We start from the raw sequence: 26,032 nt of genomic DNA on the forward strand, positions 1-26,032 counted from the left end.
CCCTGCCCTCAGCCTGGAATGTCCCTTTTCTCTGCCCCTCCGAATCCTGCTAGTCCTGAAAGCCCAGCTCCGAGCCTCCTCCCCCACAGAGCCTTCCCCTGGCTCCCGCTTGGAGGAATTATCAGCCCTGTCCCCACCCCCAGATGCTGTGGTGTGGACAGACACCAAGGCCCGTCCACCTGCCCAGCTCCAGGGCAGCCTCCAGCTGTGCCCTGAGCGCCTCCGCTCTGCCTTCCATCCCTTTCGAGATGAGCAGACTGATCCTGGACACGTGAAAGTCTTTGGCCCAGACGCGAGAGCCCGAGAGTCAGAGCCTGAGAGTCAGAGAGACGGGGGCCGTCCACGCAGGGAGGGCTCATACAGTCACCCCTGAGGCCCCATCGTGCCGGCTCAGCGACATCCGGGGGTGGGGGCCCTCTGCATTCTATTTCTTTTCACTTCTGTCCCCCACAGGGCAGAGGTCACGGGGGTGAGGAAAACAAAGAGCCAGAGTCCTGCTGCCCCTCTAGGGAGGCTCCTTTAATGGGCATGCGCAGGGTGGGAGGCGTGGTCCCGTTTTACAGGTGAAGCAGAGCAGGCGCAGGGACCCCCTGGCTGAGGCCGGCTGGGGGCTAGGCACTGGGCCTCACTCCCTCGGCCCAGGCTGCCTCCTGCTTGCGGTACAGGTAGACAATCCCGGAGATGAAGCCATCGCTGTCAGAAGTGCCAGGTCCCACCTCAAGCTTGGAGGTGGCCAGTTCCCACTGCTCCACAGGCCAGGCCATCAGGCGTTCCCACGCCCCAGCTTGCTCCAACCTGTCCAGGGTAGCCTCCAGTTCTTCTTTGTACCGAAGGTTGGATGGGTTCGTCCTGGTGGTCAGACATACCAGCCCACCTGGGGAGAGGGAGGACGGGGTGGGGGAGGGACAGGAGCGGGGCTGGGGGGGGGGCGGTTGCTAGGTTGTCCCCTTCCTGCTCACATCCTCAAGGGTGGAGGTCCTTCAGCTTTGTCCCCAGGCCAGCCTTTCCCCTCTCCAAGCCCCTGGGGCTCATTGATTTCCTCCCCAGGAATACTCTCTGCTTCTTCAGCTTGATGGCTTATGTACCCTTTAAGGTCCAAGTGTCCTTTACACCGGCAATGACTGGCTGAATCCCCTTGACAGAGGGGGCTCCCTTCTTACCGCTAGCCCAGCCCCTCTGCTGGAGGATATGGTTGTGTCTGAATGCTCACTGGCTTTGGACCTTTGGCAAGTCCCTTCACCTCTTGGAGCCTCAGTTTCCCAGCTTGCAGCACAGGGATGATTACCCTGTTCTTTGCAAGATGCGAGAGCACGAGAGTTAGAGAGAGGAAGGCCAGCACAGTCAGTCCTGGCACCCATGGTATGCCCAGTTAGAGCTTGGATACACTTAGGAGAGGCAGGTGCCCAGAAGGCTTCCTGGAAGAGGAGGTAAGGAGAAATAGGACGTTGCTGGCAGAGAGCTGCTTCTCACCTGGCTTGGCAACTCTCAGGAGCTCAGGTATGGCACTGCAGGGCACCTGGCCATCACTGAGGGCACCCACCATCAGTACCGCATCAAAGGTCCCTGTGGGGGGTGGAGGTGCAGATCTGGTGTGGTGGTTTGTCTTCACTGTGGCCTCAGACCACCCTGGAGGATGGTAGCCATATGGTGGGGCCTGGGTGGGGCCAGGCCTGCCACTGGTGTCTGTAGGACCCAGATCCCATGTGGGGATATGGCAGGTGCGGCGCTGGGCTGAGATCAGATCATGAGATGAAGGGCTCACACATCACAGAGGGCATCACAGTGAGGCACGGGGAGGAGAGGGGCTCAGAAGGGGAATAGGGGCTCCATGTGGGAGGGGCTCATGGAAGGCTCAGCAAGGGGGATGGAGCCTTGGGACAGGAAAGGGGTCAGAGCGGGCTTGTCAGGTGGGCTTGGTCAGAGGCTGGGCCTTGGTGTGTCGGGGGAAGAGTAGGGGAGGTACCTTCAGAGCTGGGCAGAGGCTCCTGACCCAGCGTACATAGGCTGAGGCGCCGGTAGAGGCCACGGGCCCGGGCCTGTTCCAGCATCCCCGGGCTCCCATCCACTCCATGCAGCTGGAGGAAGCCCCGAGCCTGCAGCTGGGGTGGGAGTTCTTAAGTCACAGTCCATACCTGCCACCTCCCAGCTGGGTCCCTGCCCCTCAGGGAGGACAGTGGGCGCTGTGGTGGATGAAGGCCAAGTACTGGGGACCAGCGAGTCTGAGGAGGGAGGCAGAGATCTGGGCTAGGGGTAGGAGGAATTTTGAACAAGTTGGGGCAAAAGCAAGGGGGCCAGGGTGGCCTCACCTCTACAGCCACCAGGCCAGTGCCACAGGCCACATCCAAGATCAGGGCGTCATGGGGTGGGCCCGGCAGGGCACGGGTGAGGCAATCCACTGCGAGGCGGGGGGCACGGTACTGCAGCATGGCCACATCCTGGGGACAGAGTATTGAGCCACCCACCACCGCGTGCTCCAGTGTTTGGGGGACCTCCTTGTGGGGTGGTCTAGGAGTCAGCCAGGCCAAGCTGTGTGCACTGGGGCCTCAGGACCTGCTGGGACTAACAGTGGGTGAGGCCTTCCTCTGCCAAGGGGCTGGTACCAGACAACAGCTCCCAGCCCACTGCTGGGGCCTTTCCTGTGGGCCTTGGCATTGCTCTCGGCTTGGTCCATAGTGACCCCTCAGCGGCACCTCTTCCAGGCAGCCCCAGGGTGGGCGGGTCCTGGTCCCTGATCTCTAGAGGCTGCCAATCTGGAGTGATGGGGCTGGTCGGAGGGCAGGGCCACTGAAGGTGGGCTAAAGAGGGGCCAGTCTGAGAGCAGACAGGACTGCAGGGTTGCAGTCATGTCTGACTTTGCTCACACACTGATCACCTTGGGATGGTGCAAGGCTTCCTGTTCTGACTTTACAGATAGGAAAACTGAGGCCAGAGGAGCAGAGGGAGGCAGAGGTGAGGACCCGGCTGGTTTACCTGGTCATAGTCCTGGGCCCACTGGTCATAAAAGTGAAGCTTGCAGGTCAGATCGGTGATGCCATGCGAAGCCCCAACTCGTGCCCGCAGTTCGGACAGTCTCCCGCCCTCCTCCAGAGCCATTCTCCTGTGGGGACATGGTCTCCATGTCTTGAGGCCCACCTCAATCTCCACCCCACCCATCATGCCCGGCAGAAAAAGCTGTCAGGACGCGGCCTCTCCAGGCCACTGGCACAATGCAATCAAATTTCTTAGACAGGAACACTGAGCACGCAGAGAGCGAGGATGGACCTGGGGCTCAGGGCTGCGGGGAGCGGTGTTCCCCGTAGTGGGAGGGAGGACCTGCCCCCAGTTCTCCACCTCGGCCTCGGTAAGCGGGCTTCCGGGACGGAAGGGACTCTAAGACTCTAGGGGCATCAGAACTCACAGCCAATCTGACCCGCCAAGGGGACCAGGGCGCCGGAACTCGGGGCGGGGCCTGTAGAGCGAGCCTGGTCCCGCCCCCACCTCCCTGATGATTGGCTTGCCACTAAGAGAAAATACCCAATCAAAGGAAAGCACTGGCAACCCGCCCCTCAGCCACCAGCCAATGAGTTCAAAGTTCTTGGCCCGCCTCCAGGCTGGAAAGATCCCAGAATCTTCTGAGTATTAGGGTTGAGAGGTGTTCTGTCTCCTGCCTGCTCTGATGTACTTTATCCCTCCCCAAAGCATAAGATTTTAGGCAGGATGAGCCTCAGAATTCCTGGGGGCCAAAGACCTAAGATCAGCTTTCGTTTTTAGAACCGCCACCAAGAACCATGCAATGCTGTCCAGTAGAACTTTCTTTGGTGATGAAATGTTTTATAATACACGCTGTTCAAGTGGCTCTTGAGCATTTGAAATGTGTCTAGTGCTGCTGAAACCTAACACTTCAGAAGGGACTTGAACCCACGACCTCCCAGCTGAAGTCGCACACACATGGTCTGGTCTTACGGCTTAATGAAGCTCTGGTTCTTTTTTTTTTTTTTTTTGCTTTTTGCTTTTTTTTAATGGCTGCATCTGTGGCATATGGACGTTCTCAGGCTAGGGGTGGAATTGGAGCTACAGCCACTGGCCTACATCACAGCCACAGCAATGCAGGATCCAAGCTGCATCTTCGACCTACACCACAGCTCACAGCAATGCCAGATCCTTAACCCACTGAGCAAGGCCAGGGATTGAACCCGCAACCTCATGGATCCTAGTTGGGTTCGTTACTGCTGAGCCATGAAGGGAACTCCCAAAGCTCTGGTTCTTTTTGTCTCCTGGCAGAAGGTATTCAAGGAGAGGCAGAATGATAGCTAAGAAGTAGATTTATTGAGAGAGACACACACTCCGTAGACAGAGTATGGGCCATCTCAGAAGGCAAGAGGTTGCCCCCCAGTACAGGGTGGTTAGTTTTTATGGGCTGGGTAATTTCATACACTAATAATTGGGGGAGTTGTCTATTTTGGAGAAAGGAATTGGGGCCCTGCCCCCTTCCTGTCTCACTGCTGAGGAGTGAATTTTAACACTTATTTAAGAAATCTGTGGCTAGTGGCCTCTGAATTGGACAGCACAGGGAGCCTTGCTACTCAAAGTATGGGCCACAGACTTGCAGCACCTGTGTTAGCATCGTTAACTTGAGTAGCTCCAGGGACAAGCCTTAGGGAAGTTTGTTAGAAATGCAATTTTTTTTTTTTTTTTTGGCAAGCCCACGGATTGCAAGCCGTGCCACAGCAGCGACCAGAGCCACAGCAGGGACAGCACTGGATCCTTAACCCTCTGATTCACTGTGGAACTCCAGAAATGCAAATTCTTGAGTCCCACCCCAGACCTTTTGAATCTGAATCAGATTGCTGGTGGGTGGGGTGGTAGTGAGGTCCAGGAACTTGCATTTTAGCTAACTCTTTGGGTGATATCTATGCAGCTGAAGTTTCAGAAGCATTAGCCTAGAACACCCTTGTAGAGGCTGGAAATCTGGGTGGGCAGACTTTGGGAGACTGTTGCAGTTATCCAGTAGGAGGCTGATGAGCAGGGTTCATGGTGCCAGGCAGAGGAGGAGAACCTAGGAAGAGGAGCAGTTTTGGGCAAAAAGGGTGTTAACAGTTTGGGAATGTTGCACTTGAGATATCTGTGAAGAGATCCTGGAGGCTGTTTGATGCCAGGGTCTTGAGCTCAGGAGAGAAGCCAGGCTGGAGATAGATTCAAGGTCTTGAGTACAACCTATGCTCATTGAATCATCTGGCACAGGTGAGATTACTCAGAGAAGAAAAAGAGGAGAGGAGAGGGCTCCGGATCCAGCTTGAGGACCTCCAACACTTCAGGTAGGTTAGGGATGTCCTGGAGAGAGAGAACCGGGAATGGCTTTTCTTGACGTAAGAGAAGCCATTTTGGTCCAAGCCATTTTGTGATCTAAACCTGGCCACGGTGCTTGCCCTCGAATGGGTCTCAGTAATCAATGATCCCAAGGGAACAAAGGAGTGCAGGGACAGAGAAAAGGCAGTCAAACTAGATGGCAGTGATAAAACAGAATCCTAGTTGGGAGTTCCTGTCATGGCTCAGTGGTTAATATCCATGAGGACGCATGTTTGATCCCGGCCTCATTCAGTGGGTCAAGGATCTGGCGTTGCTGTGAGCTGTGGCGTAGGTCTCAGATGCGGCTTGGATCCCGCATTGCTGTGGCTGTGGCCTAGGCTGGCAGATGAAGCTCCGATTCAACCCCTGGTCTGGGGACCTCCATATGCCTTGAGTGTGGCCCTAAAAAGACAAACAAACAAACCAGAGTCCTAGTTTCTCCCGAGGGGAGGTAGATATAGAACAGTCTGAGTTCGGCAGGAACTAAGCCCCGCCCACCCTCCAGGTGGAGGGTGGACTGATGAACTGACCCTCCTGCCTTCAGTCCACTGAACTTGGTTGGACTCTGTGGACCTTGGCCCCAATTTTATGCTGAATGCTCCTCTGCTCAAGCCCCTTCGTGAATATGCACAGACCCTTAGCTTAAAATTTCCCCAGTTTTGCTGTTCAGGTCAAGGCTGCAGCCACTGGCCTACACCACAGCCACAGCAATGCGGGATCTGCAACCCTAAAAAGACAAAAACAAAAACTAAAAAAAAGACTCAGAAAGAAACCGTGATTTTCCCCCTAACGGCCTGAAAAATGTAGGTAGAGGAAGGGCCTTTTCCTGAAAGGGAGGTTTCTGCAAAGAATGTGGGCTGGGTGTGGTGGGGGGAATTCTAGGCTGAGCCTAGAGATCAGAGTCCACGCCTTGTCCCATTGTCTGCTTGGCCCAGCAAACATTTGTTTACCAAACTTTTGCTCCTCTCTCTCTCCCTCAATTGCCTTTCTCCTTTTGCAAATTCCAGACCCCACCTCGGACCTCTTCCTGGGTCATTCGCTGAAGATGGTATTTAATGTCGGAGTTTTGGCCATTTTGGCAAGTCGCTCCGTTTTCCTGGGTCTCTCCCACACATACATGCTCTTAAACATTGATTTTTCTCCTGGTTAGCGGCCTCACGTCAATTTAATTCTTAGCCAGAAGAACCTGGAAAGGTAGAGGAAAATTTTTTCCTCCCCCAAAACTGAGTACCCCGGCCAAGTTGATAATTAACCTCTCTCTCCAAACTTCTCTTTCTCGGCCCCCACCTGTTCCCCTCAGGACTGAGGAGACGCAAAGAAAAGGGGGGAGGGCATGACCCCCCCCTCAGTACAAAAGCCCTCTGTTTCGCCCACTTCCTGTTATTGGGCTTTATTGTCCTAGACCTTCCGCAAGGGTATGAGGAACAAAGAAAGAGCAGTTAAGTGAGAAAAGGAGGGACAATAATTCCGTGATAAAACAGAGTCCTAGTTCCTCTTCAAGGGATAGACATAACGACCTGACACCTGACACGAACTAAGCTCCCCTCCCTGGTGACCACAGACCCGCAGCTGTAGCTCCGATGGGACCCCTAGCCTGGGAACCTCCATAGGCCACGGGTGCGGCCCTAAAATGCAATAAATAAATAAATAACCCTTCCCTGAAAGCCAACGGGGAGCTTGGGCCTTTGGAGCACAAGCCTCCCGTTCTTCTGGGCTCTGCACGGGATGCTGTGCTTTCCTTCCCCAACCCCTGTCAGTGCGTTGACTTTGCCGTGTGTTGTGTGAGCAAAGCCAGGTTCGGTGTGGTAACACCCTGACACCAGCCAAGGTCCAAACGCAGACCTGACTTCGTCCAAAGCTCTATGGAGACCACGTGGTGAACCCACTGGGTTTTGCTGTAAATAACAGAACACGTGCACGGCTATGGCTTAAACGGAGAGGGAGCCACAGGTCTCAGACAGGAGGCTGGGACTGGGCAGTGTGGTCTGGGACTCAGGCCTCGAGGGACCCAGGCTCTTGTCCTCTTCCCTCTCTGCCACCTTTTGCATGGAGGCCTTTGTCCTCATGTCTGTTGCCTCGTCACGGCTGCTACACCTCCCAACAGGACAAAGGAAAAAGGGCACAAAGCTAGGCCAGCTGAGTCTAGTCCATCGCGGAAGCCCCATCCTGGGAGTTCTGTTACCCTATTGGCCAGACCGGGTCACGTGGCCGCTCCTGACTCACCTCTGGAAAGGCGAGAGGGGGAGGGGAGGAGGCAGGTGATGGGGGCCGACTCAACCCGCTGGCATCTGAGCCCCATGTGCAGCCTCATGTTCCACTTAGGCCAATAAATATTAATTGTGCAGCTACTGTTTGCCAGGTCCTGGGCGGGGCACCCGAGGCAGTCACAGAGGTGAGTCAGAAGGAGCCCCTTCTCCACCCTGTTCTGGGGGAGGAGGTGACGGTGGCATGTCTTCCCCTGTTCAAGGCCTGGGCACCCTCCCCCTCCATGTCCAGGACCACTGACTGCTCTGTCTGGGATGGGGCTGTTTGGTTGCTATGATGTTGAGAAATGTCGTGGGAAGTGACTGCTCAGGAAGGCGGGTGGCCTCGGTAAAGGCGGTTCTGAGGACTTTCCCTTGTGGCTCAGTTGTTAACCAACCTGACTAGGATCCGTGAGGATGTGGGTTCGATCCCTTGCCTCGCTCAGTGGGTTAGGGATCTGGCGTTGTCATGAGCTGTGGTGTAGGTCGCAGACGCGGCTGGGATCTGGCATTGCTGTGGCTGTGGTGTAGGCCAGCAGCTCTGATTCAACCCCTAGACTGGGAACCTCCATATGCTGCAGGTGCAGCCCTAAAAAGAAAGGCGGTTCTGTTGGAGCATCAGAGGTGGCTTGGGTGGCTTCAGGACAGACCTTGATGGGGGAAGGGCCCTTGCGGGGTCTGCATATCTGCCCTCGTAGAACCCTCGGTGGTGTCCCGCTCTGCCCAGGGTCTGCACGGGTTGTGGGCGCCTCTAGCTCTGGTTCCATGGCCCTGGTGGAGAATCCGACTCGCCATGTATGACAAGGGCAGAAGCTGGTGGTTTTCGGACACTGTTCTTCCCCCGTGTGGAGCCAAGTCCTCTCGAACTTAACTTTCTCTACAACCCTCTCCACTCCTTCCAGTCCGGAGCCCAGGAACCTGTTCTAGCCTCGAGGTGGGAGGCCTTTCTCTGACTCATCACATTTTTGTTTTCTCTAATCGTTCACCGCCCTTAGTTCCTAAGCCCTTTCTGTGTTTTTCTCTGCTGAAAAGCGATCTTCCCCTGGGGCCGTGGATTCCACTGGTCCCACAGCAGCAAAATTCGGGAAAGGGGTGGGGAACGGAACACAGCGGTGGGGAGTGGGGGAGGGAGAGGCAGGCGTTCCTGTGTGGAAGCTAATGTCCCAGCTCAGATGTAGACGCCAAAGGCCAAGGGCCGAAAGTGGTGGGGGAGAGTCCAGAGTCATCCCGTGGCCAGAGCGAGGGGACAAAGCAGGGGGAACAACCGGGCAAGGCATGGCCACGTGGAAAGTAACGTAATGTCTTTTCTATCAAAGGACTTCTTGGTTACTTCATTTTGCTCCAGTTCCGGTGCCTACCTTCCCTCTTCTCCCAGTAACAATTTGTTTCAAATTAGCCAACGGAGAGGAATGAGCGCCCTGACCTGACCCATGGGAAGGGGACAGGTACATTGCCTGCAATAGGGAGAAATAGGGAGGGTCTTTTCTTCTTTGCGCGTGCTTTTTGAGCACCCCCGCCCTATGCAGGGGTAAAGAGCCTCCTTGAGATCTTCCTGTGTCTCATTTTCCAACACTGACGATCCGAGCCATGTCCCCAACAGCCATGCCAGTGGGCTGAGTTCTGGGGGAAGGTGGGACTTTCAGGGCGCCCGGGCCTGAAGGAGGTGGTGCGCAAATGTGAGGATAAGGGGGTGGGTCAGGCTGCTTCCGAATGCAGGCATCAGAACCTCCCCCATCCCCAAAAGGGTGTAAGTAGCAGGGTTGCCGCTTCCTCTGCCCAGAAGACCAGTAGTCAGCCGAGCCGAGGCACGGCGTTCCGATTGCACCAAGGACCCAAACTCCAGGGTGTGCCAGGCCATGTGTTTGCTTTGTTAGCCCCTTCTAGGCACAGGATAGTGACAACTGCTCAGGCCTTTAAGTGTTCTCACAAAGCCCCAAGGCAGCTTGTCTCCTGGTCTCTCTCTCTTTCTTTGGGGGGGAGAAGGTTTTCCTGGAAGCCCCAGAGGCGGGGAAAGCCAGGTCTGGTACTTCCAGGCTCGGGTGTGGGAGGCAAGCCCAGCCTCCAGGAGGGAGGCCCGGGGAATGGCTGTTGGTCCAAGCTGGGTGCCAGCTCCCTGATGAGTTCCGATGGTGGGAGTGTCTGCAGGTGTAGCTGCTGCCTGTGCAGGACCCAGATCACCAGGCTGGGGACTTGGTTTCTGACCTTGAAGGAGCTACGGGGAGTTAGAGCATCAGAGCTGCATTTTACAAAGATGGTGAGAGTGGACTCGGTGGACTGCACCATCTGGTCCGAGGCTGTTGGGATTTTTTTTTGTTTTTTTTGTCTTTTTGCCATGTCTTGGGCCGCTCTGGCAGCATATGGAGGTTCCCAGGCTAGGGGTCAAACTGGAGCTGTAGCCGCTGGCCTATGCCAGAGCCTCAGCAATGCGGGATCCGAGCCGCGTCTGTGACCCACACCACAGCTCATGGCAACGCCGGATCCTTAACCCACTGAGCAAGGCCAGGGATCGAACATGGTTCCTAGTCAGGTTCATTAACCACTGAGCCACAACGGGAACTCCGAGGCTGTTGTGATTATTGAGCTGGCATCCCGGGTGTGTCAGGGGCCGCCGTGGGGTCCATAGGGCGTGGGGTTTGGGGGATGAGGAGAGAGCAGCTGCCCTTCCTTCTGGCTCCCTCCTGCCAGGCCGCTGCTCTTTCCAGACTCCTCTGCTGCCTCCTCCCCGCCTCTCCTCCACCAGTAAACATCGGTAAACATCGGAGGGCCTCCCCCTCCTGGGCCCGCCTTTCTTCTCCATCCACACTCACTTCCTAGGTGATCTCATCCAGTCCCGTGGGTTTAAGTGCTATTTATACACCAGTGACTCCCCAGTGGGTGGCTGGCCCTGCCTCTTCTCTGAACCCTGGACCTGTGCACCTGCCATCTCTCTCCTCGGGGAGCCACGGGCCCAAGCCCAGCTTTCTCCCCACTCCCGGCCCCGTCCTCTCTACCCAGTCACCTGAACCACTAAGCATCCAGGGACTCAACCCAAACCAGTTTTCTCGCATCCCACGTTCTGTCTGGGGGCAAATCTCGTGGTTCCTCGGCCTCATTCCTGTCACTCTGGTCCCACCCACCTTCCCCTCTCGCCCAGCTGCACCCCTCCCCAGCCCTGGGCCTTCAAACTGGGCTTCCTGCCTCCCCCATACCCAGTTGTTTCCTCAAGCAGGTCCTATTATTATTTTTAAACTTCCTCTTTTTTTTTTTTCTTCTTTCTTTTTACGGCCAGCTTCGGTGACATATGGAGGTTCCCAGGCTAGAAGTTGAATAGGAGCTGCAGCTGCCAGCCTACGCCACAGCCACGTCCATGCCAGATCTGAGCCGCGTCTGCAACCTATGCCACAACTTGTGGCAATGCTGGATCCTTAACCCACTGAGCGAGGTCAGGCACTGAACCAGCATCCTCATGGATACTGGCCGGCTTCTTAACCTGCTGAGTCACAAGAGGAACTCCTGTTTTTAAACTTCTTATGGGAAATTTCAAATACACAAAAGAAGAGATTAGTACAATAACCTTATGAGTTTATCACTCCAGTTTCAATGGCTAATGAAACAAGCCCAACCAGAATGACATTCTCACCAAATATATTTAATGAGTTTATTCTCCCACTTAAAACCTAAAATCCAATTCCTCACCAACCTCATCCTTAACCTCTATCCTCACTCCGCCATCCTTGCCTCTGCTGATCCTGGAACACCCCACGGTGACCTCAGGGCTTTTGCACTACTGGTTTTTTTTTTTTTTTGGCCTAGATGACTCTTCTTTTAGATTTTTGCTTGACTGGCTTGGTTTCAACCGTCAGGTATCCTCCACTCAGAATGAACAAACATTTTGCCCTTAGGGCTTCCGAATATTTGAAGATAGAAGAAGAGAGCATTACAGACAATGTTGAAATCCCCTCTGACTTTGTCCCCCCTCCATTAGCTGCCCCAAGGCACCCGCTACGATCGTAAATGGGCAGAGACTTTCTAGGTCTTGTGTTTTATAAGTATTTTCCCTGTATATGAGTCCAGAACAACAGATAATATTGCTTCATAGGCTTGAAAAAAATTGCACGAATGCTGTCATTCCCCGGCTATGACTCCGTGACTTTCCCTCTTCACCTAACACTGCTTTTGAGATCTGTCCACGTCGATGCATTTTAACCACTGCTTAGTCATCCCTGAGACAGATACACCCAGTTTATATATTCATTTCCCTCTTGGTGGACAAAATGCAGCCACACATGGTCATGTGAACATGTTTTTTTCGTTCACAGGTGGATGCCTCTGAAAGGAGTGCTTTTCGGACTGGGCTTTGCAACCCACCTAGTGAAAAACAATGCAATCAGTTGTGAAATAGAACGAGGAGAAAATAAGGCACACATCGCACGCAATGAGGGTAATTACTGCTTTGTTCACTTCGTGTTTCAGTTTCACATGTTTGAGTAACGGGCGGCTCTGAACACTGCACGCCTCACCATGCGTGGCTCTAGCCTCTGCAAACCAACATGGAACTGCTGGGTCATGAAATGGGCCATCTGATGTGCTGGTTGCCCCACAGACTCGCTAGTGCATGGTGTACGGTCAGAATTTTTTGGTTGTTGTTTTTGCAAATGAATATGAGAGAGGATCTCCCTGTGGTTTTAATTTGCATTTTCTTTGACGACTACCGACATCAAACATCTTTTCCTATGTTCATTGGCTCTTTGATTTTTCTCTTCGGTGAATTGCCTTTGCCTAGGTGTTCTACTGAGTCATTTGATTTTATCTTACTGATTTGTCGGCGTTCCTTAGATACTCTGTGTATTCTGGCTACCGGTCCTTGGATGGTTTCACAGGGTGCAAGCATTTCTTCCAGGCCGTCACCACCTTTTGGCTTTGTTCCTGCTGTCTCTACACCAGATTCAGCAACAAGGAGATTATCAGGGCCTTAGGCCAGGGCAGTGGTGGTGGCAGTGGTGGTGACAGGCCCAGAAGCTACATGGCTGGTGGCTGGTGGCCATGGTCAGGCTACAGGACTTTCCCGCACAACATGGTTGAAATGGTCAAGGGACGGGGCACTGACGAACCTGTGTTTTTCTTTTAATAAAAGTTGTATACACTTTGAGTTCCCATTGTGGCTCTGTGGGTTAAGAACCCAACTGTATCCATGAGGATGTGGGTTTGGCCTCACTCGGTGGGTTAAGGCTTCGGCGTTGCCGCAAGCTACAGCCTCGGTTACAGATGTGTGGCTCGGATCCTGTGTTGCTGTGGCTGTGGCAGAGGCCGGCAGCAACAGCTCCGATTAGACCCCTAGCCTGGGAACCTCCATATGCCGCGGGTGTGGCCCTAAAAAGAAAAAAAAAATTGTGTCCATTTAAGGTGTGTACCTTGATGTTTCAATACACACGTACACGGTGAAATGAGCCCCTCCACCCAACGAATTCACATTTCTGTTGCCTCTACGTGGTTACTGTTTGTGTGTGTCAAGAAGATTTAATAAAACCTCTGCTCTTTGGAAATGTCAAGTATACAGTGGTGCATTGTTTGCTGTCACCAGGCTAGAATTAGATCTTTGTATCTCATTCATCTTTTATAACCGAAACTTTGTACCCTTTGATCAACAGTCACCTCATTCCCACAACCCCAACCTCTGGCCACCACCACTCTGCTTTCTGTTTCTAAGAGGTCAGTGTTCAGGTTTTTTTTTTGTTTTGTTTTCTAGGGCCGCACCCTCGGCATATGGAGGCTCCCAGGCTAGGGGTCGAATCCGAGCTGTAGCCACCAGTCTACACCAGAGCCAGAGCCCCGCCAGATCTGAGCCGCGTGTATGCCCTACACCACAGTTCGTGGCAACCCGGGTTCCTTCACCCACGGAGCGAGGCCAGGGATGGAAAACTGGGTCCTCATGGAGACTCGTCGGATTTGTTTCCGCGGAGCCGCGAGGGGACCTCCTAAGAGTTCAGCTTTTTCAGATTCCATGTATCACCGAGGACATGTGGTGTTTCTCTTTCCGTGTGTTGCTTATTCCACTTAGCATAATGTCCTCCAGTTCCAGCCGTGTTGTCACACGCTCGTATGTGGGAATGTAAATTAGTACAGCCGTTATGGAAAACAGGGTAGCGCTTCCTCCAAAAATTAAACGCAGAACTGCCTTGGAGTTCCTGTAGTGTCAGTGAGGATGCAGGTTCCACCTCTGGCCTCACTCTGGGTGAAGGACCCGGCATCGCTGCAAGATGCGGCTTGAACCTGGTGTTGTGGCTGTGGTGCAGGCCAGCAGCTGCAGCTCCCATTCCACCCCTAGCCTGGGAACTTCCACATGTGGCGGGTGTGGCTGTAAAAAGGAAAAAAAAAAATGAATGAAAACAGAACTCCCTCAGGAACCAGCAGTCCTCCTTCTGGGTGTATATCCGAAGGACTTGAAATCAGGATGGGGGAAAGTCACCTGCACTGACATGGTCATTGCAGCATTAGTCACAGCAGCCAAGACATGGAAACGCTCTGCATGTCCTTTGATGGATGGAAGATTTTTTTTTTTTTTTTTTTTTTTTTTTTTTTGTCTTTTTAGGGCCACACTTGTGGCATATGGAGGCTCCCAGGCTAGGGGTCGAATCGGAGCTGTAGCCACTGGCCTACACCAGAGCCACAGCAACGTGGGATCAGAGCCGCGTCTTCGATCTGCACCAGAGCTCATGGCAACGCTGGATCCTTAACCCACTGAGCAAGGCCAGGGATCAAACCAGCAACCTCATGTTTCCTAGTCGGATTTGTTAACCACTGAGCCATGACGGGAACTCCAAGGAACATTTTCTTTAGGACACAAGGAGCAAGTAGGGAGGGAAGGAGTGGGGGTTGGGGTTGAAGGAGGCAGATCCCAGAGAGAGGGCTAGGTGAGCTGGCAGTAGACAAGGGTGCTAAGGGAGTTCCCATCGTGGCTCAGTGGTTAATGAACCTGACTTGCATCCATGAGGACGCAGGTTCGATCCCTGGCCTTGCTCAGTGGGTTAAGGATCCGGCAGCATGAGCTGTGGTGTAGGTCGCAGATGGGGCTCGGATCCTGTGTTGCTGTGGCTGTGGCGTAGGCCTGTGACTACAGCTTTGATTGGACCTCCCGCCTGGGAACCTCCATATGCCGCAGGTGTGGCCCTAAAAAGAGAGGAAAAAAAAAAAAGAGAGAAAGAAAACAAGGGTGCTAAACAAGGTGTTTGGTTCTGAAAACACTGATCAATAAATGACTTGGTGAAAATTATATTTCCCATTTTTGTTTTTCTCACATGTTGGTTTTTGCACCATGCAGGTGTGACTTTGTAATCTGTTCCAGGCATTGGAGCATTCCCCCAACCCCCGTTTATACAAATTTTTATTTGGGGGGATGACTAATGTTTTTGAGCAAAGGGATGGTTCGGCGACTTTCTATCCTCTTAAAGAACACTTTATAAAAGTATTTTTATGTGAAAAAATTAGAATTAATTTTAAGGTTGCAACGACCCTTTTTTGTATGGTTGTTTTTTGTTTTTTTGTTTTGTTTTGTTTGTTTTTGAATTTCACAAATGAGTCTTGGGCTCCAAGTGAATTGCCTGAAAGTGGTTTGGCTGGAATGGATATTTCCACATGTTGATTTATGAATTAATGAGATGTGTGCCCTCAGGGGTGATTACTTTCAAGAAATTTGCACATATTTTAAAGCAATGTTGTCAAGCTTTAGCTTATTTTTATTTATTTTTTTAAAATTCTTGAGTTCTGGAGTTCTCATTGTGGTGCAGCAGAAACGAATCCAACTAGTAACCATGAGGATGTGCGTTCGATTCCTGGCCTCACTCAGTGGGTTAAGGATCTGGTGTTTCCAGTGAAACTGTGGTGGGGATCCTGTGTTGCTGTGGTGTAGGCTGGTAGCTGCAGCTCCGATTCCACTGCTGGCTTGGAATGAGAAACTCCATGTGCTGCAGGTGCAGCCCTAAAAAGACACACCCCTCTCCTGAAAAAATCTTGAGTTATCTTCTCATCTTCAGACACTGACTTCACTCACCTACCAGCCCCCAGGCACTGGTATGCGGCCAGGGACTGCGCAAAGCCCTCCCACTATTTCAGCGACTCCTCCCCACCACCTCACCTGGCAGATTCTGTATACAAATTATATCCCACTTTTACAGATAAAGAAACTTGGGGGTGGGAACACAGATGTGTGGTTAAACGGCAGAGGTCAGTTCAATTCCCAGTCTGACTCCAAAACCTTTTCCCTTAATCAGGATAGGGCCCTCAGCTTTCATCCGTCTCCTGATCTTTTTTGCATTAAAGTGGTTTCAGTCAAGCTATCTTTAGAAAGAAAAAATGCAAGCTTCAGTGTTCCCCTGTGGTGCAGCAGGTTAAGGACCTGCCCTCCCTCCAGTGTTTGCACGGGTTCGATTCCGGGGTGGGGCACTTCCACGTGGGCGTGGCCAAAAAACCAAGTTCCAATAAGTTTGACGACATCCTTATTTTTGTGTACTTCTGGAAGAAAAAAGATTTGAAATAAAGCGACGTTTTAATATTGAAACGGGAAAAAAAAAAAAAAAGAATATCAGACCAGAACATTTCACGGTGGTTTCGCCTTTAGCCACCCAGGGACCTGCAGCGGGCGAACGTCTCAGGATGACGCGTATTTGTTGTCGCAGGCTCAGAAAAAACAAAAATTAACGCCCGCCCGGAAAACTTTCCATCAATTTTCGCAGCGCGCTCAGGTGCGTCGGCCCCCGCGCCCCTGGTGTCTGCTGCCCCCAGGCGGTGGCGCCGCGATCCGGCACGCGCATCGGGGAGCCCCTGGGGCTGGGAGGAAGTTGAAGGCAGGCTTCCTAACTCTTTCGCCGCGGGTCCAGGACTGGGGAGGAGAATCCCTGCAGAGGGGCCAAAACTGGGGAATGGTGCCCTCTGGCGTTAGGCAAGGCGGCGGCGGCGGATAACCAACCGGGTTATCGCACCTGGTCCTTCTTGTGGGCGGGGTGCATTGGCCGAGTCTACATAGCGCATGGATGGCCTTGAACCTATGTGTTGAGTAGGAATGAGAGAGGAGTAGAGGGTTTCTTACTGAGGGACCCAGGTTGGGGGTTCTTCTGCGGCAGCTCCTGCTGCCCTTATGTACAGCCTGACAGGGATCTCAGGCCTTTCTCAATCACTTATTAATTCAACAAATATTTAGGCAGCTCCTGCTATGCACCATGCACTGTTCCAGGCACGGGGCACAGTAGCGAACAAGATTCACAGTGGTCCTGACCTTCAGCCCACCTCTGAAGGTCAGGAAGGAAGGAGATGGGATGACTCTGGGGGTTCTGGCCCCTGGGCCTGCACTGCATGGCTTGGGCTGCTATTCCCTGAGCTAGGTTGGGGGAGCCCCTGGGTTGATTTCACTTTCCAGGGAGGCCTCGCCTGTTACCAGATTTCCAGCACTCTGCGTGTCCCTCCATTCTGCGGTCTGGCAGCCACAGAGCCAGAGAGGCCTCTAGCTTAGGGGACCAAGAAGAGCACACTGGTGAATCAGAGCCGAGCCTGGGACCTGGGCCTAATGGAGCTTGAGAGGTACCCTGAGGGTCAGCCCTGCAGGGGAAGGGGGCAGTGTGCCATTTCTAGCTCCCACCTGTTTTGTTTTGTTTTCTTTTTAGGGCTGCACCTGCAGCATATGGAAGTTCCCAGGCTAGGGGGTGAATCGCAGCTGCAGCTGCCCACCAACGCCACGGGATCCCTTAACCCACTGAGCAAGGCCAGAGGTGGAACCTGCATCTTCATCTTCATGGATGGTAGTTGGGTTCTTAACCTGCTGAGCCACAACAGGAATGCTTAAAAAAAAATAAAATAAAATAGATGCTTGCTGGTGACCTTAAAAAAATTGTTTATTCCAGTTGATTTACAATGTTCTCAGACTGATTGGTTTAAAACTGCCCTCCTGAGAGTCTGAAATTGCAATTAAGTTAGGTATTAAGTCTTGGTGGGGCTTAGCGCAGGTGACTCCATTTGGGGCCTGTTGTTCCTTTTTAGCAATTCTCCCCCTTTGATCAAACTCTCAACTGAGAGATGTGATCAGAACTGAAGACACGACTACCCCTCACTTTGCTGCTCTGTAGTTCTCACAGCATTTGTTGATGCTGCTTTTTTGCTTTTTTGCTGAGTCGGTGTGGTATTCACAGGTCACACCTCCAGGCACACAGTTTTTTTTTTACTGGATCATTTGCTTTGTTCCGTTTTTGAAGTCCAGCCTCAGGGAGATTTGCTGGGTGATTAGTGGCTGTGAACAAGCATTTAAAGCTTTTGAGAAAATGCAATGCACCAGGCATACAATTATAACTATAAGCAGGACAATTTTCACTGTCAAACATGTGTCCTCAGAAGCCGTGGGTCCCCAGGATCCAAACTAATCAAAATCCAATTAAGTCAAAGAGACCCCATTGGAGGAGTCACCTTTCCAAGCCAAATGCTTTGCTCAGTGACCTTATGAAACTGAGTTTCGGCTTCCCCAGAAGTGTTCACTCCCGGTGCATGCAGCAGGTGGGGTTGGCCACAGACCTGCTCAGCCACAAGATAATCCTGTTATCAAGAACAACTTTGGCCAGAGTCTAAGGAGCTTTCCTGAGTAGCTAGTGTCTTAGCAACGGAATCTACAGTGTTTCGAGAGGTTTCTGATCAAATTCGCATTTGTATTTACTTCTAAGCCACGGGTCAGTCAGGTTTTTAGTGCATATGGCGTGAGAATCTGTTCTAAATTCCAGAGCTTCTTTCCTCAGCAATGGCCTGAGAGACAGAGCTGAAGGCATCATCTTTCCAGACCTAGGCCAGAGGAAAGGAAAGAAAGGGAAGAAGAAAGAGTTTCATGTTTAGTTAAAGTAGAAAATCTTGATCCCGTGTTTTGACGTCTGCTCTTCTTTTCCGAGACAGTTGGATTGGATGTCTCCAGTGTTTGCACAGGACCTACCAATTTTTGCAGCTTTTTGGCGTCTGAGGTCCCTGTTAGCCTTTATGGACCCAGTCCGGCTCAAGTTGGACTCAGTCCGACTCCAGCTGGTAACCACCAACAATCCCCATGGAACTTTGGACTGGGGAAAAGCATGGAACCAGCAGACCTCAGCAAATGAAGACAGCAGACTGCTTCCAAACAAATGGGAAACTACAGTGGCCATAGCAGTTGCCAAGGTGGAATTTGGGGGAGGATTCCTGACAAATGGGAAACTGCAGACGAAACCACCAGCAGTTTCCCAACATGGAATCTGGGGAGAGAATCAAGGGCTGGGATTTCTAAACAAATGGGGGAACAGACTGGAAAGCCAATTAGACCGGGAGCTTGATGCAAAGAGAGCAGGGCCCACAACCACAAGGAACTTACCCTGGGGCTCAGAAATGAACAGAAAGACTGAACCCAAAAAGGGGTTCGAGGTACCATACCTGTTTTTCCCATTGTCCCTGAAAACCATCAGAATTTCACTCTGGGTCCTACCACAGCCACCACATCTGTTAAAAACCCCAATTCAACTGCGTATGTTTGGAGATCTGATTTACTTTATTCAACCACTGATCACAGTCAGCCTCCCGGCCAGCAAGGAGAAAGGTGCCCCGAGGAGCTGTACAAAGAGGCAGGCTTTCCTAGGCAGAAGGAGGGTGGGACAAAGAAATGAAGAGGCTGGGTTATTTCAGGTCACCTGCCCTTAAAGGAAGGCAGGGGTCTTAGATTACTTTGCAAGTGCTGACCAGGAAATTCCTGGTGGATTGGCTTAAAATCCTATGCCCAAGAGGCTGAAATTACAATTAGGTTAAATATGAAGTCCAGGTGGAGCTTAGCACAAGTGACTCCATTGTGGGCCTGTTGTTTCCTTTTAAGAGGGGCCGTGGTGGGGGGCAAGCCAAAGAGGAGAGAGAGGATGGAAAACAAATTGCAAATTCTGGTTTCAGCCTCCGCCATCCCACTCCCAGCAATCGGATTTTTCCCCAAACCTGCTCCTCCTCCATCCCCCACCTCTGTGGGCAGCACCTCCACCCACCCTTGGCTCAAGACTTCTGAGGTGTATCCCTGACTTCTGCCTCACCTCACCTTTCTTCCTTCACTCCTCTGTTGGGAAACAATTCCCCACAGGTGTCCTGAGTTTATTCACAGGACTTGATGGCTCTTCATTTTGGGTGATCTTTCTAGGATCCAGTTATACTTGGAAGGTATAACTTCTCCTCGTGCAAAGCACAGGCATGGTCCAGCATGATAACGTCTCTCTCGGGAGCAGAGGCAGGCTTGCTTACTGCCCATCAGAAAAGATTTGGGTTCCCTAAGCTCAGGGTTTCTCTTCCACAATATACCCACTTCGGGTACAGGTACCCTCTGCCCCTTTTTATGTCACCCTGTGGGATCTGGGACTCAAAAGACCAATGCAAAATACTTATACCCTAGTTTACTGCTAGTGCTGTAATGCATTGTCCATCATCTCTGACCCAGGAGTCTTGCGCCTTCTACCAGCATCCAAGATGCTCTTACAGGCTGACTGGTTAGCTTGCAAGGAGGGTACCATCTTGGACCTCTCACCACCTTTTTTTTTGGCCACGCCCACAGCATGCAGATGTTCCTGGGCCAGGGATCTAACCCTCGCCACAGCAGTGACAGTGCTGGATCCTTAACCTGCTGCACCACAAGGGAACTCCCCTTTCATCATTTGTGATGGCTTCTAACCCTTCCGTTCCATCGTCTACACATCTCTGGCATCTGTCCACTTCAGCCCCATCACCTTGTGTCTAGAAGGTTAATTGTTGTGAGTTCCTATCCAATCTCCCCCTTGCTCCCCAAGACCCCTTCTCTGCCCTCGTCTAACTTCTTCCCTTGTAAAGTCCCCAGCGATCTCTAGCGCCTTGTTGCCTTGGGTCCTCAATGGCTCCTATCATTTGATAGAATATTCTGACCCATGTGGCCGTTGCTGACCTCACCACCTACCCCCTGTCTCACTTTATGACCTAGTACTACTGAGTTGTTAGACCCGTGCCATTCCTGCCGTGGGACCATCCTTCCTACTCTCTTCTCTGGAAGACTCCTACCCATCCTTCAAAACTTAGTGCAAGGAGGCCTTTCCGAAGACCCAACGACCCCGCAGGGCCTTAATGTTGGAGACAGAAGGGGTGGGTGGGGGAGGGGCAAGGGCACAGGACAGAGCGGAGGGACTTTGCACGCTCCACCCTCCCGGACCCCAGCTATTGCTCCGAGAGGGGAAACAAGTGGGTGAACAGGACTTGCCCTGGGCAAAGGTCACCTGTGACCTTCCAGCGACTCATTATGGACGGTTGCCATGTACAGCTGGGCAGGTCGTGTCCTGCCTTCGCGGAGTAAGGGCGTGAGACTGAGGTCGCCCTGTGTGTGAGGGCTGAGGGACCCTCTGCTACCAGTGCCCTGCACTCACAGAGTCCTGCCACCAGAGGGCGTGCTTTTAAAATTTTCCAAAAGGTCTGAGAGCAGCTTCCCTGGGCGTCTGCTGGGACCCAGGGAGGACAGCAATGGAGCAAACGCTGTGATCAAGGTTCTGGATTCTCCCAGAATTCTAAGCCTTTGGCCCTGATCCATGGCTCCAGAAACCTCTCTGGGATGCTCCAGGCAGCCTGTGTGTGGCCCTGAGGGTCTTTCCCTTTGAGAATGCCTCTTTTCAGGACCCTCTGAGGCCTTGATGTCACCATATTTTCTCTCCCCTGCCCTCCTCTAACTCAGTCTCAGAACCCACTGACCTGCCACTAAGATCAGAGGATAAAGGTCACAGCCGCACTGCTCTGCAGGGTGAGGACCAACCTTTAGCACAATTTGAGAAGAATGAATGGGGGGCTTGGGTCGGAGCTTTCCACCTTGGGCAGCTGAGGCGTCCTTCTGCCTCCAAACCTTTTGTCACCTGCGGCCCCCGGGGGTAAAGATTTCTATTTCCCAGGTCTTTGATCCTTTGGGGTTTGGAAGGATACGGGGAGGTGCAGCACCCCTACGCTGCCTTGGCTGCCTGTGCTAGGCGGGCTGGGTTTGTGGCGGTCATGTCCCTGGGGGCAGCCTCCGGCCGGGAAGTCACAGGTTGTGGAAGACAAATACCACAGTTTCTGTGCAGGGATGGGGCAGGAGGCAGTGAAGGGGAGCCTTTTGTGGCAACTGGTTTCCCGGGGTAACTTGGACCCCGCCCTGCGGTATCTGTGAGGTCACCTGCCTCTCTCTCCTGGAAGAGGAGAAGGACCAGACATGGAGGCTGCCCCTGGGGTCAGATCCAGCCTCTGGGGGACCCTTCTGGTGGTGCTGAAGCTCTCCGTGCTGGTGAGTCAGGGTGGGGGCCACCGCAGAGCTGCTGGACCCCGCAGACCCGTCCCTGCTGGTGGGATGAGGTGGCTGCCTCCCTGCTGGTGTAGCCCCACAGCTCTGAGAAGCCCCAACTGCAAGCCCCGGTGCCGGAATTTTCTCTATAGAGAAAAGTCCTGTGGGTTCAGCATTGTCTTTCCTGTGCAAAGGCTGACCATCAGGTCCACGGCTCCAAATCGTGACTCCTCTGCGGGCTGAGTTGGCAGAAAAGGGTCCCCCAGGGCAGAGAAAGGGGAGATGACGCAGGACAGTGGAGACACACTCACAGCTGGATTGGAATTTCAGCTGCTCCACTCTTTAGCTGTGTGACTTTGGGCAAATGACTCCACCTCTCTGAGCCTCTGTTGTCTCTCTCATAATGGATGTTAGAGGATCCGGCGGGATATGATAGGTCTCTCTCCTCCCTGGTTTCAACATTATGAGCTGAGGGGTGGGTGTGTAGCTCCTGTTTCCTGCTTGCATTTTAATTCCTCTCGCAGCTGGACCCCCGCTCTCGCTTCCTTTCCCCTCGGCTCCTCCTGCCCTCGGAGGTGCACACAGCCAAGCCCGGGCTGCTGATGCTTAGGGGCTGGAGGCTTCAGGGCTCTGATGAGGGGCTGTTTGGCTCCAGGACCAGGTGAACCTTCGGTGACAGCCTCTTTCCCAGCCACGCCCACTCTTTCTCCCAGAGGGTAGAGTCATCACATCTGCCCTGTCACCCAGGACAGGGATCTTCTTGGGTCCCCCCCCACAGCCCTCACAGTAGGCCAGTCGTTAATTCTGTCACTGTCCCCCACGCCTCACGTCTCTCTGCTCCAACTGCCTTGCCCTTTGCCCCCCGCTGCCCTCATGACACCGAGAGGCAACTGGTGTGAGAGAATCCTAGGTGCTTAGAAGGGAGTGCCCTGTGTTCAAATCCTGCAGGATTAGAGGGTCAAGGGGGATGGGGACGGCCATTCCTTGTATAACAATGACAAGGGTGACAATGATAAACCAACGGGCTTCAGTCTGGAGGTTTGTAAATAACCATTTAAACTCAGGGAAAAGAGTTCCCGTTGTGGCTCCATGGTAACGAACCTGACTAGTATCCATGAGGATGTGGGTTTGATCCCTGGCCCTGCTCAGTGGCTTAAGGATCCAGCCTTGCCATGAACTGCAGTGTAGGTCGCAGAGGTGGCTGGGATCTGGCGTAGCAGAATATGAAACACCCTTCTAAAGCTCCCTCCTGCCCGTGGAGCCCTTCCGAGCGGACCGATCAAGATCATTCGTGTTGGGGGGCAGGTGGAACTGAAGCCTCGAGAAGGGGAGGGCCTGGCCCAGGGGAGGGCCTGGCCCCCACAACACACCTGGGACGGGCGGGTTCCTGCCGCAGGTGAGTGGCTCAGGCGATGGTTGTCTCTTTCTCCTCCTGCAGCTGGTCCAGAACCGTGTCCACCTCTACAACTTCCTGCTCCTCAAGACCACCCTCTTCAACCGCTGGCTGTCGGGGCTGAGCCAGGAGGCCCAGGGCTCCCACCCGCCCGCCAACATCACAGCCTGCCCTGTGGGCCGGGCTCTGCGGGCTGGGCTGGCCCTGATAGAGGTTCCCGGGGGGCTGGTGCTTCGGGCACCCAAGCTGGCGTGGGCGGGCATGCTGGGCTGGGCCCGGGCCTTGGGCATGGCCCCGAAGCGGCTGGGTGCCTGGGAGCAGCTGGGTCTGTCCGCAGCCACCTGGACGGATGTACTCCTGTCATGTGTGCACAGCCTGATGCTGGCTGCCTTGCTGCTGCTGCTGTTGATCTGGAGGTTGTGCCACAAAGCCCAGTGCTGCGGCCTGGGCCGGCTGCTCAGGAAGGTGAGTGGGTGGGGTGCGGGCTAGGCTGGGAGGGCAGGCCTGGGGCCCTGGGCCCTGGGGGGCTGGCAGCTGGCAGTGCAGCCTGTGAGCTCCTGGCAGCCACTTGCCCCCTTTAGGCTCTGCTGGAGAACCGCGTGGTGCTGGGGTTACTGGCACCGCTGAAGCGTCTGTACTGGTGGGTGGAGAGCCTGACAGCGCTCACCTCCTGGCACCTGGCTTACCTCGTTACCTGGACCACTTGCCTCGCCTCCCACCTGCTGCAGGCTGCCTTTGAGCACACGGTGCAGCTGGCGCAGGCCCAGGAGGCTGAGCCCCAGAAGGCCTCCTCAGGGCTCTTGCTTGAGTCCCCGCTGCCTGAGCCCCTGGCCCCTGAGGCTGGGCCGGTCCTGCCAGAGCCTGGAACTCCTGGAGAGTAAATGCGTCCCATGGGCCTCTCCTGTCTGGTCTGGCCTCCGGTCTACCTCTCCGTCCCTCCTCTGGACTGGGCGGGAGGGTGTGCTGGGTGCCTGCGTGCCCGCGTGCGCTAGGGCTGCCTCTGGGAAGGAAATTCCGTTCTGTGAGCACCTGACTTATGCCTGATAAGCATCTCAGACACTTTACACATACAGTTGTGTTTCAGTCTCAGCAACACAGGTGTCCAGATGAGAAAACCGAGCCTCAGAATGTTGGACGTTCCCAGGGTCCCAGAGTGAGTCCGGGGAAGAGCCTGCACTGGACCCTCGGCTTTTTGTTTCCTAGAAGCCCTAACTTTATCTGGGTCCACACCCCTGCTGCTCAAGACTGTTGGTGCCCAAGGCTTTAGGGGCAATGCGTAGTTAGAGGCTCTGGCCTCTGGGAGGTGCCAGGGTCTCACATTTCAGAGATTTAGAACATTCCTTTCAAAAAGTAGCTACTCCTGAGCCAGCACAGAACTAGCCCATACAACCACTTACACACTTGGCTACTCATTTTCCCACTCATTCATCCATCCACCCACCCACCCATCCATCCCTCCATCCATCCCTCAGTCTGTCTACCCACCTACCTAGCCCTCCATCCACCCACTCACCCACATGTTCCTCTCCTCCAGGGAGAGGGAAACACCCAGTGTCTCAGCACTCACCGCAGCTGCCCAGGTCCTGCTCGGGGGGTGCTGATGTAGCCGTGTGTGTTCAGCCCCCAGTGGGTCAGATCCCCAGACGTCACCCTCCGGTGAGTGATTCCATGTGAGGAGGGCAAGGATTTCTTAGGAATTCATGGTCACCCCTTCCTCCTTCCCAAGCCTGCGGGTGGCAGGAGCGTGAGAGGACATTGCAGAGAGCTCAGCCCTGCTTTCTCCTCCATTCTGCTTCCCAGGCAAGTGAGGCCCGGATCCCTGCCCTGCCTCTCATGTAAACCTGCAGATGGTCCAGGGCGGGTGTGGGGCGAACGTCCAGGCCCTTCTGCCCCTTTGGGCAGATGTCTGGAGGGCTCCTGCCTGGCTGGCCAGGCAGAACACCTGCTGGGGGAGGCCCTACAAGGTCCTGGTGATGGGGTAGTCATAACTGGGATTCTGGAACCCACGCCACTCTGCATGTAGGGATGCTGAGGGCACAAGTGCATGAAGTTGGCCCACTGCTGAAGATGGGGCCTGGGGTGCGTGGGAGGGAGGCCCCAGAGCAAGCCTGTGGAGCTGGATGGCTCTTGAGCTGCCGGGGACCCAGGTAGTTCTTGACAGGGCTGGCCTATGGGGTCTGGGGTGCTGGGAGGGAGCCAAGCAGGGAGGGGAGGTGGCAGGTGCCTGTGCATGAGGAGAGAGGAGGACAGAAGCCAGGATGGAGCTGAGGGATGGGCTGGAGGCTGGGACCAGCCATGAGGCTCCGGCAGTCCTGGACAGTGGGTGGGGGAGGGGTGTGGGGGGTGTGGGGGGTGTGGTGGGGGGGTGTACACAGGGGGTAGTTTTTCCTTCTACTAAAAATATATTATTTGTAATGACCAAAAGGACAGAAATGTTGGGAGTTCCCTTTGTGGCGCAGCGGAAACAAATCCAACTAGGATCCACTAGGATGCCGGTTCAATCTTTGGCCTTGCTCAGTGGGTTGGGTCGGGGATCCTGCATTGCTGTGGCTGTGGGGTGGGCTGGCGGCTATAGCTCCGATTGGACCCCTAACCTGGTAACGTCCATAGGCAGTGGGTACAGCCTAAAAAGCATAAAAAAACAACCACCCAGAAATGCTAAGGTAATAATGTTTCCTTCTCTGGTTCTAAGCTTCAGAGAAGCAGGGGCAACTGTGTGCAGTGGATGTTTCCAGCCACGATGCACATGCAAACCTGCACGCAGCACTGCCGTGGCCTGACAGGGAGCCAGTCACAGCGCGCCTC

At 53.8% G+C, this 26,032-nt stretch overlaps 2 protein-coding genes across 4 annotated transcripts; one reads left to right on the forward strand and one right to left on the reverse strand.

Moving 5' to 3' along the window:
- METTL27 (methyltransferase like 27) lies at positions 488-3,400 on the reverse strand. Its single transcript, XM_013995551.2, is given in 7 exon segments — positions 488-752; positions 754-874; positions 1,471-1,563; positions 1,964-2,099; positions 2,307-2,435; positions 2,971-3,097; positions 3,262-3,400. Coding segments are annotated over 6 exon segments (729 nt in total). The 5' UTR covers positions 3,094-3,097; positions 3,262-3,400; the 3' UTR covers positions 488-625.
- TMEM270 (transmembrane protein 270) lies at positions 4,843-25,524 on the forward strand. 3 transcript variants are annotated; one of them, XM_021086334.1, is made up of 4 exons: positions 4,843-5,294; positions 11,867-11,988; positions 23,273-23,692; positions 23,809-25,524. In XM_021086334.1, exons 2-4 carry the CDS (start codon positions 11,983-11,985, stop codon positions 24,106-24,108), a joined length of 726 nt encoding a protein of 241 aa, XP_020941993.1. In that variant the 5' UTR covers positions 4,843-5,294; positions 11,867-11,982; the 3' UTR covers positions 24,109-25,524. The 3 variants fall into 3 exon arrangements, with proteins under 3 accessions (XP_020941993.1, XP_013851004.1, XP_003124471.1); XM_013995550.2 differs by lacking the exon at positions 4,843-5,294 and adding an exon at positions 7,597-7,717; XM_003124423.3 differs by lacking the exons at positions 4,843-5,294; positions 11,867-11,988 and adding an exon at positions 21,644-21,837.

This window comes from Sus scrofa, chromosome 3 (genome assembly GCF_000003025.6).
Source record: "Sus scrofa isolate TJ Tabasco breed Duroc chromosome 3, Sscrofa11.1, whole genome shotgun sequence".
NCBI classification, from domain to species: Eukaryota; Metazoa; Chordata; class Mammalia; order Artiodactyla; family Suidae; genus Sus; species Sus scrofa.

Excerpts from the sequence above, each read along its gene's own strand:
- TMEM270 (XM_003124423.3), top strand. The coding sequence starts at position 21,766 with ATGGAGGCTGCCCCTGGGGTCAGATCCAGCCTCTGGGGGACCCTTCTG. Across the intron at positions 21,838-23,272 it reads TGCTGAAGCTCTCCGTGCTG|CTGGTCCAGAACCGTGTCCA; the intron begins GTGAGTCAGGGT and ends CTCCTCCTGCAG. Across the intron at positions 23,693-23,808 it reads TGGGCCGGCTGCTCAGGAAG|GCTCTGCTGGAGAACCGCGT; the intron begins GTGAGTGGGTGG and ends TGCCCCCTTTAG.